The sequence below is a fragment of the Ochotona curzoniae genome, unplaced genomic scaffold, assembly GCF_017591425.1.
Source record: "Ochotona curzoniae isolate NIBS_2020 unplaced genomic scaffold, NIBS_Ocur_1.0 scaffold_2453, whole genome shotgun sequence".
In the NCBI taxonomy this organism is placed as follows: Eukaryota; Metazoa; Chordata; class Mammalia; order Lagomorpha; family Ochotonidae; genus Ochotona; species Ochotona curzoniae.
In genome coordinates this window covers 27,337,737-27,354,767 of record NW_024467094.1, presented here as the reverse complement: position 1 = coordinate 27,354,767, position 17,031 = coordinate 27,337,737, and the positions used below count along the sequence as shown (strand labels likewise).

The window sequence follows — 17,031 nt, the reverse complement described above, 5'->3', positions numbered from 1 at the left end:
TCTAACATATTTTTTAATTATAAACCTGCAGTATAAACTTGCAGTAGTTGATTTCATTGGACAATCCAAGTTGGCTCAGCAGCAGTCTGAGGCTTGGGAATACTGGAGCAGTTACCCCTTAGGGTGGGGGGGGTCAGCTGGACCCAATCATGAAAGGGGCCAACATTGTGGCCTAATAGGTGTATTTGTCACCTGCTAAAGTCAAGCCCCAGCTGCTCCACTTCCGATCCTGCTGCCTATTAATGCATCTGGGAAAGCAGTGGAAGATGGCCCAAGTATTTGGGCCCCTGAGCCCAAGTAGGAGACCTGGATGAAGCTCCTGGCTCCTGGCTTCAGCCTGACCCAATTTGGGCCATTGTGACCATAGAGGCAATGAACCAGCAGATAGAAGCCCCCTCTCTCTGTAACTCTGCCTTTCAAATAAATACAGAATAAAAGCTCTTTTTTAAAAAAAAAAAAGTTTATGAAAATTGAAAAATTTTCATTTTAGGCACCAAATAAGCACATCTTCTAATTTCATTTTTCCACACACTTTGCATAGGACCTATCTACCTTCTACTTTGCCACAGTCCCTACCCCTCCTTGCTACATAACACCAAGCCCACAGCACTCACGTGCATCCCCTATCAGGTGCTTGGAGCTCTGGGAACCCAGGCTGGGGGCGGCCCCAGAGACTGTTGGTCCCGGGGCTGATGCCTGCACCTGTGCTTGCTGCTCCCCACCAGCCCATTATGAACCACAACCCCTGGATGCTGCTCTACTTCATCTCGTTCCTGCTCATCGTGGCATTCTTCGTCCTGAACATGTTTGTGGGCGTGGTGGTGGAGAACTTCCATAAGTGCCGGCAGCACCAGGAGGAAGAGGAGGCCCGACGACGGGAGGAGAAGCGCCTGCGAAGACTGGAGAAAAAGAGAAGGAGTAAGGAGAAGCAGATGGCTGGTCGGTAGTCTTTCCACATCTCTCTGGGTCATGCTTGACCTTGGCCTTGCGACTGCAGAGGGGCCAGGGACTGAGGCAGGAGTGGGGGGCAGGGAGAAGATGCTCCCACTGCCCCCCAACTCCTCACCTCCTCGCCCCCAACAGCATGTCTGCCATTAGAGTATGCATGAAGCAGTTCAGCTCCCTAGGTCTCTGTAGCACCACACTTCTCAGACGGTGCCTGGTGGGAGCTGCCGCACAGCCTTGTGACATGGGTACTTGGTGCTACCTTGTCCTGTGCCAGCGTCCAGTGACCCAGGGATTGCTGCAGATGTTGGTCCTGCCCACCCTGGGGTTGGCAACCAGGCATCTTGACCTTGTGCTAGCCCAGTGTCTGTAGCTGCCCTAGCAGCGCCTGCAAAGGGGGTAACAACTGAGAGACACGGGTCCCCACTTCCCAGCTTCTTGACCGTTGAGGGTTTGATGGGTTTTTGTTTTTGCAAAACCAGCACAGGGAAGGTCTGAGGCCACAGGAATTCCATAAACTCATGACTGTCTGGCCTTTGATTCCCCCCCAGCCCCTCCGCTGCACGCTGCAGGAGCTCTCTGAATGAGTGGATGAGGACCGCAGTCCCATCCCTCCGGGTGCCCTCCTGCTACGGGTAGCCGAGTCTCCCTGCCAAGAGTCAGGGAGGGAGGTGAGAGACGCGAGGGTGCAAGGCAGCCCTGCTGATGGCGTGTTACAGGTGCGTCTGCACCTGGCTGGCTGTTCTCAGGACTCCTGCCTGTCTGGTGCTCCACCATCTCCCTGCCCCTCTCTCTTCCTGTGGCAGCCCTCATCTCTCCACGAGTCTGCGTGTGTAGATTGCTTGGTGCAATGGAGTGTCTGTATGTGTCTACTCTGTTTGGTCTGTGGGTCTCCCTTGCTCTCTTCACCCTCTCACAAGCGGCTTCCTTCTGCCGATGAGATGCGTGCTGTTCTCTGAGTGCCCCCTTTTGGTGTGTGGAAATGTGAGTACCAGCCCCTCTGTCCTCAGCTCCATCTCCTGTTGCCCCGGGAGGAAGAAGGTGTTTGTGGGGAGTCACAAAGGTAAATGGGGATGGGATGGAGTCAGTGCTCCCTGTGGAAAGGGGTGATTCAGGGAGACATGAAGGGGTCACAGGTTTTCAGGCAGCCTCAGGCTGTATGATTTTCTGCACCCCACATTCATCCCCAAGCCCCTGAGGCCCCCCTGCTTGGCTCTGGGGTGGAGGTCTGACTCCAGCTTCCCTGTGAATGTTGGAAGCCTAGCAGGTGCACCATCCTCTGTGCCCACCCCCTCATGTAGTGGGCAGCCTCAGTGAGGGGCATCCGCAGATGAAATCCTTTAGATAGGATGCACTTGTGGGCTTTGCCTTGCCACTGCAAGGAGGCTGAGGGCTAGGGCAGGGTGGGATAGAGAGAGGTACTCCCACCCCATTCCCCAGCTTCTTGCCCCCAGTAGCATATCTGCCTTTAGAGCCTGCCAGTTCAGCCCCTTGCAGGTGGGGAACCGCCCCCTTCCGAGGGTGCTCCCTGGGTCTCAGTAGCACCATGCTCACTAGATGATGCCACACAAGGCTAACAGTCTGGGGTCTGTAGGTGTGTCAGGTGCAGCTGAGGCCGCCGCAGTGCAAATAGGAGTGGACATCTGTTCTCATGACGGACAGGCTGCCTGCCCCTCCTGAAGCCTCCCCCAACAAGCTGGCTGAATTGCTTGTCCTCTCAAAAGTTCTGTGTCCCTCCCACCCCTTTCACAGGCAGGAAAGGGTCAAAGCCGAGGGGGAAGCGAGCTCCTGCCAAGCGCGCGTGGTCCGGCCAGTGACCCATGTCGTATTTCGTTCTTTTAGATCTAATGCTGGACGATGTAATTGCTTCCGGCAGCTCAGCCAGTGCTGCGTCAGGTACTGCGTCTGGGGTCGGGTTCATGCGTGCGGGGACATGCACTTTGCTCCCTCTCCATGGCTCACTCATTCTGTTCTCCCCTGGGGTGAAGGTCTTTGGGGTCCCTCAAAGGGGCAGGGCTGAAGCACCAGGCTCTGCACCCATTCTGTGGGCCTGTGCTGAACTAGCTGGGAGATGAGGCCCCACTATGTCTGACAGGGCCCCAGCTCCCAGGCTCCTGCTGCCCTCTTTCCACCCACAGCCTCCTCCCCGCCCCCGGCACCTCACCGCTGGATTATTAGAGCCGCAAATCTCTCCCGTCCCCTTTTGTCTGAAGGGGAGACTTTGATGCAGGGGAGCAGGATGAGAGCAGTGGAGGGGGTAAAGAGTTGTTGGAAAAATGTAGCGATGAATAATTGAACAGACTCATTAATAGTGACCACGTCATGGCTACAAACAGCAGGAATTGGCAATCAAAGGCCTGAGTTAGCCGCCGGCTTCTCCCAGAAAAGCCACAGGTTTGGGAGTGAATCGGGGCCTCATTTCCAAGAGCTGTGTCTCTGGGGAGGTCCCTTGACCCCCTTTTCCCCGCACCCTTCCCTCTGGCCCGCACATAGAAGTGTGGAAGCCAGAGAGCCTGTGATGGGGTTGCCTGGCCCTGTCACCCCTTCTGAGATCTCCATTTGGTGGTTCCCAAGCTGGGCAACCTCAGGCACCCCCTCCATCATCTCTTCCTGAAGACCTCACGTTTCAAAAAGTTAAAAGCATCTCAGTAATGACTTTGTCTCACTGCTCCTACCAATCAAAGGCCCGGCTAATTGCTCATCAGAGCTTCTAAGCTGCAGAGGGTCACGCTCTGAAGGATGGCAAAGAAAAGACCATTCTGCCATCAGATGAGTCTGTGGGGGCTTCACCCAGGAAGTGGATGATCTCTTTGGAGCTTCCGGTAATATCAGGGAGAACAAAGGGATGCTGTGGGCTGCCTCCCCGGTTGCCAAGGGCTAGCAACTTCAATCTGGGAACCACCAACCCCACTGTCATCTCTTCCCCACAGCCAGGCCCAGGGAGGCGCTGCCCTGCCTGTGGGGGCTCAGGGACATCCCCAAGAGAGACCCCTAAGCCTCCCTTTGGTAGTTGTGCCGGGGGTGGGCTGTGGTGGATCAATGACTCCCATCCCCTTGGAGCTGAGAGAAGGTCTCTCTGGGCTTCAGGGGTCTCAGGCTGGCGTTTGCCTGGGGTGCTGGGATCCTCATGTTGTTGATAGGCCTGCTTGACAAACCCCGGGAGTATTAGTGATGGGAAGGAACAGGAGGAGCGGCCTCCCATGTTTTCCTGATGCGTGCACTTGGTCTGAGAGTGAGGTGTGCACACAATAAAACACAGACTCCCGATGTGACACCAAATGTCCTGGCCCCCTCCCCTACTGTCCCCAGGGGAGCCTTCTGCCATGTACCTGTTGGCTCCCTGGCTGCTAATGCAGACCAGTGGACCCTGAGCAGGTGTACCTGTGCCAGTCATCTGCTGTGCCTCTTCCCTGAGGCTCTCAGATTTCTGGGCATGGAAGAATCACCTGGCGAGCAGAAGCACATGTGCCTGGGCCCCAGCCGTGACGTTCCCGAGCAGCCACGTTTCACAGGTGCTGCTGCAGTGGCAGGCCGGACAAATGTCTGAGAAGCAGAGGGATGGGTCTGCCCACACCCCTACATCCAGCCCAGCATCCCAGGTGGAGGGAGGGCCCGGGGCTTTTGGATGATCAGGCCACCTCCTGTGTCCACTTGGCCTCCAATCTCAGCTCCAGGCTCCTTGGCCTCCTGTGACATCCACCTGCACCTCACCCTCTCTCCTGCCAGTGGGTACCCAGTGATCAGGCTTGGACATGGCAGCTGGAGTCCTGGGAGCAACCCTGCCTTTCCGCCTACACCCTGCCATTCACCTTGCCTCATGGGGACCTCTACTAACGGACTCTCAGTGCCTACTGCTCACACTCACAGCCTTGCAGCCCTTTCCTGCACCCCTCCTCCATCCCAGGACCCTTCTCCCCCCCATCTCATGGTGGTATTTTCTCCACCTAAGGCAGCTCTTCGCACCAGATGCTGATGGCATTGGCCTGGGGCCCTGTGCTTTAATGGGGGGGTGCTTCTGTCTGGGCTGGGGTGGGAGACAGGGATGAGGACCTGCCTCAGTCATCCTGCCCCTCCCTCCCTCCGGCTGCTCCAGGAGGGGTCCTGGCTGACCCCCCTCCACCACCCTGACCCTACCCAGCCCTGAGACTCCCAGGGCAGGGCCAGGCTGCATTGGTGGTAGCACCAACTCCAGCTCCTTTGATCCTGGGGCTACCAACCCAGGCAGGCTGGGCTGCCAGGAGAGGGGGAAGCACTGCCCTCCAGTCTCTCCTCTCCTTTGTCTCAGCTAATAATGGGGCTAATAAGGAGCCGCTTTTCCTAACGTAATTGTATTCAAACATTTTAGTTAATTCTCCATTCATATTTTAGCATAATGGTGCTCTCGGCATTTATGGAGATTAATGCGGAGAAAGAGTTCCAGCTGCTAAGGCAACACAGGGCGACTAGCGCCCTCTGGTTCTGTGGTATTGAAGGAAGGAAGGAAGAGGCCCGGCCAACCCGGCCCACCCTCCACAATCGCGGTGTGGATGACCGGGGGCTTCATGTCCCTTGTGCCTCACCCCTGGCCTCTACACCCCCATACCCCTGGGGGTCAGAAGGCTGCCTAGGCAAATAGCCACATTGGCCAGCTCATGTCTGACAATAGAAACATGGCCTTGTGCCCCTGCTAAGTAAGGAGCACCTGCTGATGCTGGGGTCTGTACCCCTGGGTTATCCACACTTCAGGGTCGATGCTGGAGAGTGGCCGGGTGGTCCCTGAGCATGACAGCAACTCCCCACACCCACCAGCTGACCATGCAGCCCATGGGCACTCCTTCCTTCAGCCTTCGGTGGGGACACCCACCCCAGGCTGCTCCCTGCCTCTGTTTACCCTCTCTGTCAAATAGTTTGCTGCATGGGAAGGGGCAGTCGTATCTGAGCTAGCCTGGGCCCAAAGCTTCTTGCCTCCCCTGGGCCAGCTGACCCCTGGCACAGGCCTCAGAGGCTGCAGCCCTGCTGGCTGGCTTCTGCTGAGGCCTCCCAAGACAGGAAGGGCTGTCTGGGACCTGAGGCTGCCCCAGGCTTCCCCGTGGGGAGTCATTTCTGTCTGTGCCTGGGAGAGCAATGTGTCACTGCCCTCCAGATCAAGTGTCCTCCACCTGGGCCTGGCCCTTCCTTGCACCTAGAGGAAGAACCCTCCCTCAATCTTGCAGCCTGCTGAAAAGCTAGCCTCCTGGCCCCATGATTTTTGTAACTAAGAGGTTTGCTAATTGCAAGAGAAATATGACGCCTCTGACAGATCTCAGACAGTACTTCCAGCCCAGCCTGCACTCTCCCACTGCCTAAACTCCCTGGAGCAGGCTGGGCACAGCCTCATTAGAAACCGGGTGAGCCCAGCAGCCAGGGGCCCTCTTAGCTGGAGCCTGGGTTGGAGCAGAACCCTGTGATCTTGCCTCTGCCCTCCCCAGCACTAGGGTGCAGGAGGCCCAGGCCCTGCCTGGCTACCAGTGCCCCAGGCCCTGTGGGTGGGTCAGCGCAGCCAGCCAAGAAGATGTCCAATTTCCAATTTGCGGTTTGATCTCCAAATCCCAGCTCTGTGCCATCTCTGCTGCTTTCCTTGAGGGGCTGAGCTCAGTGAAGGAGCCAGAGCTTCCTCTGAGCCCCATAAGCCTGGTGGTTTTTCATCTTATTGATCTGGCTGTGCTGTGGAACAACGCTCCAAGGGGCTGGTGGATTTTTGGAAGCTGCCTTGGTGGAGGAGGGGGTGGCGGGCTCACCTGGTGTCTAATGTAGGAGGGGAGCTCTGCATGGCCTGCCCCCACCTGCAGCGAGTAGAGCAGATGCCTGGAGGGAATCTATGCTGCCCTCCTCCATGAAGGGCAGTGTCGGGGAGGGGGTGCTGATGACCCTGGAATGTTTCTGCTCTGACGTAGGAAGCTGGTGGCTGGGAGGGTGGGGGTGACATGGGGTGGAGGGATGTGGGGCGGGGCGAGACCCTGAGGCTTGCTCCGCTCTCTCCTTGTTCCACCAGAAGCCCAGTGCAAACCCTACTACTCCGACTACTCCCGTTTCCGGCTACTTGTCCACCACTTGTGCACCAGCCACTACTTGGATCTCTTCATCACGGGTGTCATCGGGCTCAATGTGGTCACCATGGCCATGGAGCACTATCAGCAGCCCCAGGTGAGCGTGAGTGGGCAGCCAGCAGCTGCTCCAGCCAGTATGGCCCTCCTGCCCCAGGCAAGGCTTGCACAACATGGGTCAGGGCACCTCCATGCAATATGAGTGCAGGGTATGCTTCCTGGGTTCCGCTTGTGCCCCTCTCGGTGACCTTGGAAAGTGGTCATTGATGAGGGTGCTGGGATTCAGAGGTTAGTTGATTTGATCAAGGGCACACAGCTAAGAAGTAGAGGACCTGGTTTCTTTGCCCGGGAAACATGTGTTTTATATCTACTACCTGCTGGGCTCCGGGCCTTTGGTAAGGAAGGCAGGCAGATCTGTGTACTCCTCTGGATTATAGGTTTTTTTTTTAAGATTTATTTAATTTTTATTGGAAAGGCATATTTGCAGAGAGAGAGATCTTTTGTCCACTGGTTCACTTTTCAAGTGGCTACAATGGCCAGACCTGAGCCAATCCGAAGCCAGGAGCTTCTTCCAGGTCTCCCATGTGGGTGTAGGGTCCAGTTCAACTCCCAGCTAATCATCTGGGAAAGCAGTGGTAGATGACCCAAGTCCTTGGGCTCCTGAACCTACATGGGAGACTATTTACAAATAAGCTCCTGGCCTCAGGCTTGAACCTGGCCCAGGCTCAGCTGTTGTGGCCATCCAGAGATTGAACCAGCAGATGGAATATTTCCCTCTATATATAAAACCTAGCCTTTCAAGCAATGCATAAAATGGATTGTCAAAAAGATTTTTATATGTTTGCAAGGTAGAATTTCAAAGAGAGAGAGAGGGAGAAATCTTTTCATCTGTTGGTCCAGATGGTTCAGTTCTGGGGCTGGACCAGACCAAACCAGGAGCTTCATCTGGGTCTCCCACTTGGATGCTGAGGCCCAAGCATTTGGGCCATCTTCCACTGCTTTTCCTAGGCTGTTAACAGAGAACTGGATTGGAAATAAAGCAGCTGATACTCAAACTGGGGCCCATATGGAATGCTGGCATTGCAAGAGGGAGCTTGAACCCACTATGCCGCAGCATCAGCTCTGAATTTAGGTTCTAACGAATGCCCAGTTCTGATACTCGCCTGTGAGTGTGCCACCTCTGATGCCCCCTCCCCTAGCTAGTCAATGGGGCTGAAGTTATAACACCTGAGGCCCCTCCTGGTCCTGGCTCATGTTCTCCTGTGCTGCCATCACTGGCTCTCAGGGATTTTTTTTTTTAGCATAAAGCTCAGCTCAAAGATGCCAAGGGGGTTCCTGTTGTATTCTGGGGTGATGGCCGGTGGCCAGCCAGGTGGCGTGAGAGCAAAGAACATGGGTTACCTTAGAGCCACGGTGACTCCCAGGTTTGGGAGTTGGCATGGAGGGGTGGGATGGGTCGGGTACCCTCAGACCCTGTCTCATCCCGTCCCTGCCAGATCCTGGACGAGGCTCTAAAGATCTGCAACTACATCTTCACCGTCATCTTCGTCTTAGAGTCTGTCTTCAAACTTGTGGCCTTTGGCTTCCGACGTTTCTTCCAGGACAGGTAATTCAGAGGAGGAGGTTCTGGGGGTGGAGCTGCAAGGAATAGGGGAAATGAAGGAGATTTGACAAGCAGGGCCTGGAGGTCATTGGCAGCTCCAAGTCCCTATGGCCTAGCTAGGGGCTTTTTAAGAGCCAAGAGCTTGACCAGGCAGCCTAGACTGGATTAAAATACAACTCCACCACTTAGTGGCTGGTGAACCTGAGTAAGTTGCTTCACTTCTCTGTGCCTTGGTTTCCTCTTCTGTAAAAATGGAAGATAACAATGGTGCCCACAATAGCACTGTGAGATAGTGTATTCCCGTTCATCAAGTCCTTCAAATGGTGCTTGGCACATAGCCGACTAGATAAAAGAGCAAAGCAATGAAGATGAACAGCTGGGACCCCCAAGCTCAGGTCCTGTGCCACGATTTGGTCACGTGACCTCAGCATAGTACCAGCCACTCCCTGCAGGATGGGGAGCCTGGGTGAGCTAATCTCTGGGAACCTTCCTAGCCCTGCTCTTCCAAACTCAACGGCTCCTGCCCCATCAGTTCTCCTTCCCCAGCTCAGGGAATTGTGTCCTGGGCTTTCCAGGTGGAACCAGCTAGACCTGGCCATTGTGCTGCTCTCCATCATGGGCATCACGCTGGAGGAGATAGAGGTCAATGCCTCACTGCCCATCAACCCCACCATCATTCGCATCATGAGGGTGCTGCGCATTGCCCGAGGTGGGTGCCCGGCTGCTGGCTCAGGAGCTCACCTTTCCAGGGACAACAGGCTCTGAAGGTAGCCAGGCAGGGTCTGGGTGGCTGTGGCTTCCCAGGGGGCTCTCTCCAAGCCTCCCCTCCAAAGCAGAAGGGCTTGGACCTGGCTGAGAGGGGCACGCAGCCTGGTTGACCCGGAAGCTGAACCCTGCTTTGGCCCAGCTGCAGCTGCTACAGCGGCTGAGGCTGCAATCTCCGAGGGGCCAGCTCCTGACCTTGTCTCATTCTACAGTGCTCAAGCTGCTGAAGATGGCTGTGGGCATGCGAGCGTTGCTGGACACAGTGATGCAGGCCCTGCCCCAGGTAGCCAGGAGGTGGTAGTGGGCCAGGGCTCCTCTTGGGGTGGGGGCAGGAGCTGACTGGGGCCGTGAGGCGGCACCTTCTCCACTTCTTTTTCTCTTTTCCAGGTGGGGAACCTGGGACTTCTCTTCATGTTGTTGTTTTTCATCTTTGCAGCTCTGGGCGTGGAGCTCTTTGGAGACCTGGGTGAGTGGGGGATGGGATGGGGAGGGTGGAGGAGCCAGCGTTGGAGCGTTGGAGACAGAGGGCTCCCAGGGCTGACATGGCCTCTCTCCCGGCAGAGTGTGACGAGACACACCCCTGTGAGGGCCTGGGCCGGCATGCCACCTTCCGGAACTTTGGCATGGCCTTCTTGACCCTCTTCCGGGTCTCTACCGGGGACAACTGGAACGGGATCATGAAGGTGAGCGGCTCCTTCAGCCCAGGGCCCATCTCTGTACTACAGCCAAGATTGCTTGCAAAGATGAATTGGACATGAACAAAAGCATGCAGCCTTCTGCCCCACCAACCAGGCCAGAACACTGTGGAACTCTCTCTCACCGGGACAAGCTCTGACTCACACCTCCTCTGCCCCCTAACCCCAAACCCCTGCCTCCCCTCCATGACAACAGTGACCCGATTTTGCACGACAGCTTCCTCCTCCCTCTCCCCCCTTTGTCCTCCCGGCCTCACCGCTCTGGCCTGCCTTCCCCAGGATACACTCCGGGACTGCGACCAGGAGTCCACCTGCTACAACACAGTCATCTCCCCCATCTACTTCGTGTCCTTTGTGCTCACGGCACAGTTCGTGCTGGTCAACGTGGTGATTGCGGTGCTGATGAAGCACCTGGAGGAGAGCAACAAGGAGGCCAAGGAAGAGGCCGAGCTGGAGGCCGAGCTGGAGCTGGAGCTGAAGACACTCAGCCCGCAGCCCCATTCGCCGCTGGGCAGCCCCTTCCTCTGGCCTGGGGCCGAGGGTCCTGACAGCCCTGATGGCCCCAAGCCTGGAGTTCCCCAGCCAGAAGCCCACCCAAGAGCAGCCTCCCGCATCTCTCTGGAGCACCCCACGGTAAGCCAACAGCATCCCCACTTTGAGGAGGAGATCCTGGGGCAAGCAGAGGGTGAAGAGGGTGGCTAGCATGCAGCACAGCCCACCCCAGGGCTCCTCCGATCCTTCTGCCCCTCCCATCTGGACCCCACGTGGCCAGCAGTCACCTGCCCCTCCCCAGAGGCAGCTGCCCATCCTCTGCACAGGGCAGCCTCAGCGTGCTAGCCGGCTGGCACATTTGGCTCCTGCTCCTCCAGCTGGGTCTAGGCTCCTAAGTTCAAGGCTAAGTTTTTGGTTTCCTCCCTGTTTCTTTCCTACCTGCCCTTAACCTGTCTGGTTCCTTCCTTCTCTCTCCCTCCCCGGGTGGGGAGGTGGCCTATGTACCTTGTACCTCCCACCTTTCCTCTCTTCCCTACTCTTCTCCCTCCCTCCCTCCCTGTCTCTGCTGTGTGCATGTGTGTGTGTGTGTGTGCACCTGTGCCTGGGTGTCAAGATGCTATCTCTACCATTTTCCCCATGTGTCTGTGTTAACCTCGTGCCACCACACTCCTCATCACTGCCCCTTGACCCCTGCATCCTTGCATCTCCACTTCCGGGCTGGTCCTCACAGGACAGACAGCTGTTCGACACCATGTCCCTGCTGATCCAGGGCTCCCTGGAGGGGGAGCTGAAGCTGATGGAGGAGCTGGTAGGCCCCGGCGGCCAGCCCTCTGCCTTTCCTCCCGCCCCCAGCCCGGGCGGCTCCGAGCCACAGGTTACTGTGCCCCTTGTGCTGTGCCCCTGCCCTGACCGCCAGGCTGTGCCTTGTGCTGTGCTGTGCTTCGGGGCAAGCTGGGAGTGTTGCCTGCCTGCCCCCTCCTCCCCACTCCCTGGGTGTGTAGAGAAAGAGCCTCAGCTGAGCATTGCATCTGGCAGGGGGCATAACCAGGGCAGAGGCTTTTGGGATGGTGCAGGTGGCCAGGGGCATGCCTGCTGCTTCTCCCTTGGGCAGCGGCCCTCATGTTCCCCCTCCACCTTTTGTTGGGTGGCTTTTACAACCACGGAGCCCACTGGGCATGATGAGGGCTCTCAGGGCACACAGCTGCAGCTGGGCGTGGATTCTGGGAGCGTTGTGTGAAATAGGACCTGGCCCCTTCCCACAGTGCCCACCCTGCATGTCTCCCCCCTGTTCCCTTTTAACCCTGGGCTGTCTGCTAACCCAGCTCCCTCTGCCCGACCCATCCTGTCCTCCAGGTCAACGTGGAAACAAGCAGACAGGTGTTAGTTGTGCCCACTTAGTCCTCCAGCAGGTTCTGTAGGGGAAACGCAGGATTCTAGGGAGCCCATAGCCTGATCCTAGCAACCCTCCATGGGAGGGGGTTGTATCTCTCCTTGGGTTCATGCTCAGACTTGGCAACGACCTAGAAGGGTCAGAGGCAAAGCAAGTCCGGCCCAGCATCCTGGAAGTAGGATCACGGGTTATGGGGTGGTGTGGGAGAGAGGAGGTGAATCTGCAGATGCCAGGTGAACCGGCCGGATGGTGCGGCGGCCCAGCCGAGAGCGCCCACTTCAGGCCAGCTGGAGGAGTGTCCCCTCCCAGCCCAAGGCGGAGAGCTGGAGGGCTGCAGGGCTGCCGCAGGCAGGGGCGGGCCCTGGGGGCAGCAGCCGGGCCTTGGGGCAGGCCGAGTCTCGCCTGGCTGTGGGGAGCGGAGAGCTAGGCAGCGAGGAGCCGTCAGATGAGCGGCAGAGTTCCCAGCGCCCCCCATGCCGCCCTGTGTGTGCTGAGAGGAGGCCTGGGTGGTTTTGTTTTTAGGTGTTATCTCTGAGAGAGTCGCAAGCCCTCCCTCCTCCTGCTCCTCCCGGGGTGGGGGTGGGGTGGGAGGGGCCGCCGGGCGTCTGTAGAACGCGTCCTTGTGTCCCTCGCTTTGTCCCCGTTTGCTCTGGCTCTCTGGTGCCTGCCGCAGCGTCTCTGATCTGAGCTGGGGGCTGGCGTGGGGGAGGAGGGGAAGCCCTGCCTGTGGAGCTGGGGATGGGGCGGGAGCGAGAAGGGACGCCGCTCCCCACCCTCCCCTTGCCCGCCTGGCGGAAAGGGGGCCCGGGCCGCGAGAGCGAGCGTGCGCGTGCCCGCGCCGGCGCGCTGGCCTGGTTTCTCACGCCTGCTCCTCTCTCCCCCCGTCTAGATCCCTCTAGCGGAGATGGAGGCTCTGTCTCTGACGTCAGAGATTGTGTCTGACCCGTCCTGCTCTCTAGCTCTGACGGATGACTCTTTGCCTGATGACCCTCACACACTCTTACTTAGTGCCCCGGATCACAACGTACATACACGTGCACCCCTCCCCACCTGCCCTTGACCATCCCCAGGGGGCTGGGCTGGCTGCAGGGCTCCAGACAGGCCCAAGAGTGAAACCCATCCTCCACTCCCCCATTCCCAGAGCAAGGGGTACACCCAGGCTTTGCTGGCACTTGCCCTTTCAGGTCCCCTACTGGGGACAAAGAAATCTGGGGGCCTTGCTGGGAGGGTTGTAGGGGCAACAGTTGTGAAAGGGTTAATCCAGACACCCTGGAGTGACACAGCCCCAAATAGAGGTGGCCTTAGTGCCAGTGTGTGGTCTTTGGAGCCCCAAGCAAGCCAGCCCGTCCCCTCCATCCCTTCCTCCCCTCTCTGCCGCCACACCAGATGTCCACCACAGGCAGTGGTTGAGAGTTCCATCCCCACTGTGCCCTTCCCCATCCTGAGGGCTGTTGCTGTCTCCTCTGTCACTGTCCCCGTGTCCTGTGTCCTTGATGCCAAATCCCATGGGTGTGGGGTGCTTCCTAGTGTTCAGACAACTTTTCTGCCCTTTCCCAGCCCCTTCCCCACACCCTCTGCCTGTGGGCAGCCCCCTTCCACCTGTCAGCAGAGCAGGGCCCAGGGTTGACTCCCAGGGGACTAGGGTAGAGTGAATGGCAGAGAAGTGGAGCTGAGGCTGAGAGGGGAGGTGAAGGACTGCCCCTCAGGCCTGCTGAGACCCCTCCAGCTTCCCCAGGAAGGAACAGTTTGGAGGAGGAGGGTCACAGACTCTTGGGGGGCACAAACCAGGGCTCCCCAGCCAGGCTGAGGCCAGTTCCCTCATTTCCGTAAAACACACATGAAGAAAACTCCCCCACCCCTCACCTGCGGTCTGTCTGTGGAGATGGGCGCTGAATCCTTGCTCAGACCTTGCCCCCCAGCTTCCACCCCAGAATCATTGTGGTGTTCAGTGTGGGAGGGAGGGGAGAGAGCTGTGACACCCCACGCCAGTGTCCATCGATCCTTAAACCCACAGGAACCCAGCCCAGGCCCACCCTGAGCCCTGAGGCCACCCCCACCAGAATTGGGTGTGCACTCTCTAGTCCACAGGCCCCTACTCACTGAAAAGGCCCACCCTACCCCATCTCCCCGGCAGCCCCAGCTTTGGGTCGGGGGCAGTTGTTACCCTTTATCCCCACTCCTTTGCCGCTCTGGGTCATAGCGCCAGGCCCATTCCCTTTGGAATCAGCTGTGGAGGCACCTGTAGGGCTGGGGGCGGGGCTGCTCTCCCTTCAGTGGCCCTGGGCAGAGCTCCCTGCCCATGTGTCTGCCCCTTATACTCTCCTCCCTTCATCACTTGGTCCTGGGAGGGAAGGAGGGAGGGAAGGGGGCCAAGGCTCGGGTAGTGGAGGTTGGGGGTGTTTGGTGTCTGTGGTCCCGCTCAGCCTCAGTGACAAGCCCAGGTGCTTCTTCTTCCTCCCCCTTCCCACCTGTTCCTCCTGCAGATGGAGCCTCACCTCGAGGAGGTGCCCAGCACCCCGGGACCAGACCTGCTGACTGTGCGCAAGTCTGCGGTCAGCCGGACGCACTCCCTGCCCAACGACAGCTACATGTGCCGGGACGGGAGCACCGCCGAGGGGTCCCAGGGAGCCAGTGGCTGGGGGCTCCCCAAGTCCCAGTCAGGTACCAAGGCTGGCTTGGCTGACACAGGGAGAGACTGAGGCTACAGGAGGGGTCTCTCTGACCTCCAGGGAGCCCCCAGAAGAGGGGGTGGTGAGGGAGAGCTCAGATCTCTCCTGACCCTTCCCCCATCCCTCTCCCACAGGCTCTGTCTTGTCCTTCCACTCCCAGCCAGCAGACACCAGCTACATCCTGCAGCTTCCCAAAGATGCACCTCACCTGCTCCAGCCCCACAGCACCCCTACCTGGGGCACCATCCCCAAACTACCCCCTCCAGGCCGCTCCCCTTTGGCTCAGCGGCCCCTCAGGCGCCAGGTGAGCAGGTTGGGAGGGGGAGGTGTGGCTGGGGCTCGGATTTCTAAGCCAAGTGGTAGCAGGCACTGTGGGGGGCTATACTTTCAGGGTCTGGTAAACACATGGTGTGCCAGGAATGGGCCAGGCTAAGTTCTATGTCCCGTGGACAATGAAGAGCTGGTCTGTGCCCCATGGGAGTGTGGAGATCAGCCAGGGCCGCCCACTCCCAAGGCCAAGGGGAGAAGGCATTCCACACCTTTCTGTTCGCTGGGAGGCCTCTTAGACCCAGCTGTAGGGACAGGCAGCCCCTGCCCTCTGCGCGCTCCAGCTCTGGTGGCAGGGACACACCCACCAGCAACTCATTGCAGAACAGATCACAGATGCGGGATGCGCATGTGTAGGGAGCAGAAGAAGGAAGGAGTCAGTGTGTCTCAGGGTGGAGACCATCCGGTGTTTACAGGTGAGGCCAGGCTCTCCACAACCATGGGCAATCCGTGTAAAGGCTATGAGCCCAGAAGGAGAGTCAGCCAGTCAGCCAGGCAGCAGAGCTGGTCCAGGAGGAGCAGAGGTCACAGAGCATGCTCCGGCACCTTAGGGGAGGCCAGGACATGGCGACCTGCGGAGGTCAAACTGCCCCAAGTTACTGCAGGGTTCTCTCCCAAGAAGAGCAGCTGCTCGTGGGGCGGAGGGAATGGGGGAGGTAAGGCTGGACAGCCAGATCAGAAAAAAGAGCCCCAAGCTCAGCCCTCCCCAACCCCACACAGGCAGCAATAAGGACGGATTCCTTGGATGTTCAGGGCCTTGGCAGCCGGGAAGACCTGCTGTCGGAGGTGCACGGGCCGTCCCCGCCGCTGGTCCGCTCCTCCTCCCTCTGGGCCCGCCCAAGCAGCCAGGCCCAGCAGCACTTGTGCAGCCACAGCAAGATCTCGAAGCACAAGGCCCTGCCAGCCCTTTGCCCTGGCCAGGAGCCCGGCCAGAGCAAGGGCCCTCCAGAGAGCAGAAGCAGCTTCGAGCTGGACACTGAGCTGAGCTGGCTTTCAGGGGACCTCCCACCCCTGGGCAGCCAGGAGGTGCCATCCTCCCCACGTGACCTCAAGAAGTGCTACAGCGTGGAGGCCCAGGGATGCCGGCGCCGGCCCGGGGCCTGGCTGGATGAGCAGAGGAGACACTCCATTGCCGTCAGCTGCTTGGACAGCGGGGGTGGCTCCCAAGCCCATCTGGGCCCTATCACCTCGGGCCTCCCTGGCCAGCAGCCTCTCGGGGGTCCTGGGAGCCGGCCCAAGAAAAAACTCAGTCCACCCAGCATCTCTATAGACCCTCCTGAGAGCCAGGGCACGCACCTCAGGGCCAGCCCCGGGGTCTGCCTGCGGAGGAGGGCTCCACCCAGTGACACCAAGGACGCCTTGACCTTGGGCCCTCCTGAGAGCTCGGCTGCCTTGCCCTCCCCAAAGAAAGACGTGCTGAGTCTCTCGGGTCTGTCCTCTGAGCTGGCAACCCTGGACCCATGAGCCCCATCCACCCATCTCTCCCTCCCTCTCACCTCTCCACTGGGTGCCAAATCCTAGCTCCTCGTCCTGGGCTATCTTCCTCAAGTTCCACAGAGACTCAAGGAGGCACTTCCTGTGCCCCCAAACCCCTCCCCTGCCTCTGCGACTCTGGGGCCCTGCAGGCAGAACTTCTAGAGAGTTCCAAGCAGCAGCCCTGGCCATGGCAGGGAGGCCCCGGGGACTGCCGAGGTTCCCAGCACCAAGAGCTGTTGGGAGAAAGCAATACGTTTGTGCAGAATCTCGATGTATATTCTATTTTATTAAATTAATTGAATCTAGTCTAAGCGGGATGTATGACATTTTTGTGACCTAAGACTTGTCTCCTTCCACTCCTGTGTTTCTGAGGCGAAGGCATCTGTCCCTTTCTTGGCTGTTTTAACCTAAAATAACCAGTCCGGTGACCTTCTCTTCTTGCAAAGCACAAGCGGCAAGCGCCCGTGCGTTCCAGCCCCCGACGGTGGTCCGTCTTCAGCGGCGAGTGAGACCTCCTTTCTGGAAACTGTCATGTAACTTATTTTCTCCTTTAACCTTGGCATCATTTTCTGTAGGGGGGTTAAAAAAAAACGGAAAAAAAAAGAGA

General features: G+C 58.4%; 1 protein-coding gene across 30 annotated transcripts in view; it reads left to right on the top strand.

Moving 5' to 3' along the window:
• CACNA1G (calcium voltage-gated channel subunit alpha1 G) overlaps nt 1–16,412 on the top strand; it is a 60,096-nt gene extending 43,684 nt beyond the window's left edge. For 3 of the 30 annotated variants that reach the window (XM_041001840.1, XM_041001833.1, XM_041001828.1), the window contains 12 exons: nt 726–918; nt 2,788–2,841; nt 6,956–7,107; nt 8,504–8,613; nt 9,186–9,319; nt 9,588–9,658; nt 9,763–9,841; nt 9,937–10,058; nt 10,350–10,703; nt 14,436–14,613; nt 14,756–14,925; nt 15,669–16,412. In XM_041001840.1, the coding sequence (XP_040857774.1) occupies nt 726–918; nt 2,788–2,841; nt 6,956–7,107; nt 8,504–8,613; nt 9,186–9,319; nt 9,588–9,658; nt 9,763–9,841; nt 9,937–10,058; nt 10,350–10,703; nt 14,436–14,613; nt 14,756–14,925; nt 15,669–16,412 (2,361 nt within the window). Of the gene's footprint in view, nt 1–725; nt 940–2,787; nt 2,842–6,955; nt 7,108–8,503; nt 8,614–9,185; nt 9,320–9,587; nt 9,659–9,762; nt 9,842–9,936; nt 10,059–10,349; nt 10,704–11,292; nt 11,437–12,841; nt 12,977–14,435; nt 14,614–14,755; nt 14,926–15,668 lie in introns of all 30 variants that reach the window. The other 27 variants (XM_041001820.1, XM_041001819.1, XM_041001826.1 and 24 more) reach the window with 20 other exon arrangements.
• Nucleotides 16,413–17,031: the final 619 nt, after the last annotated feature.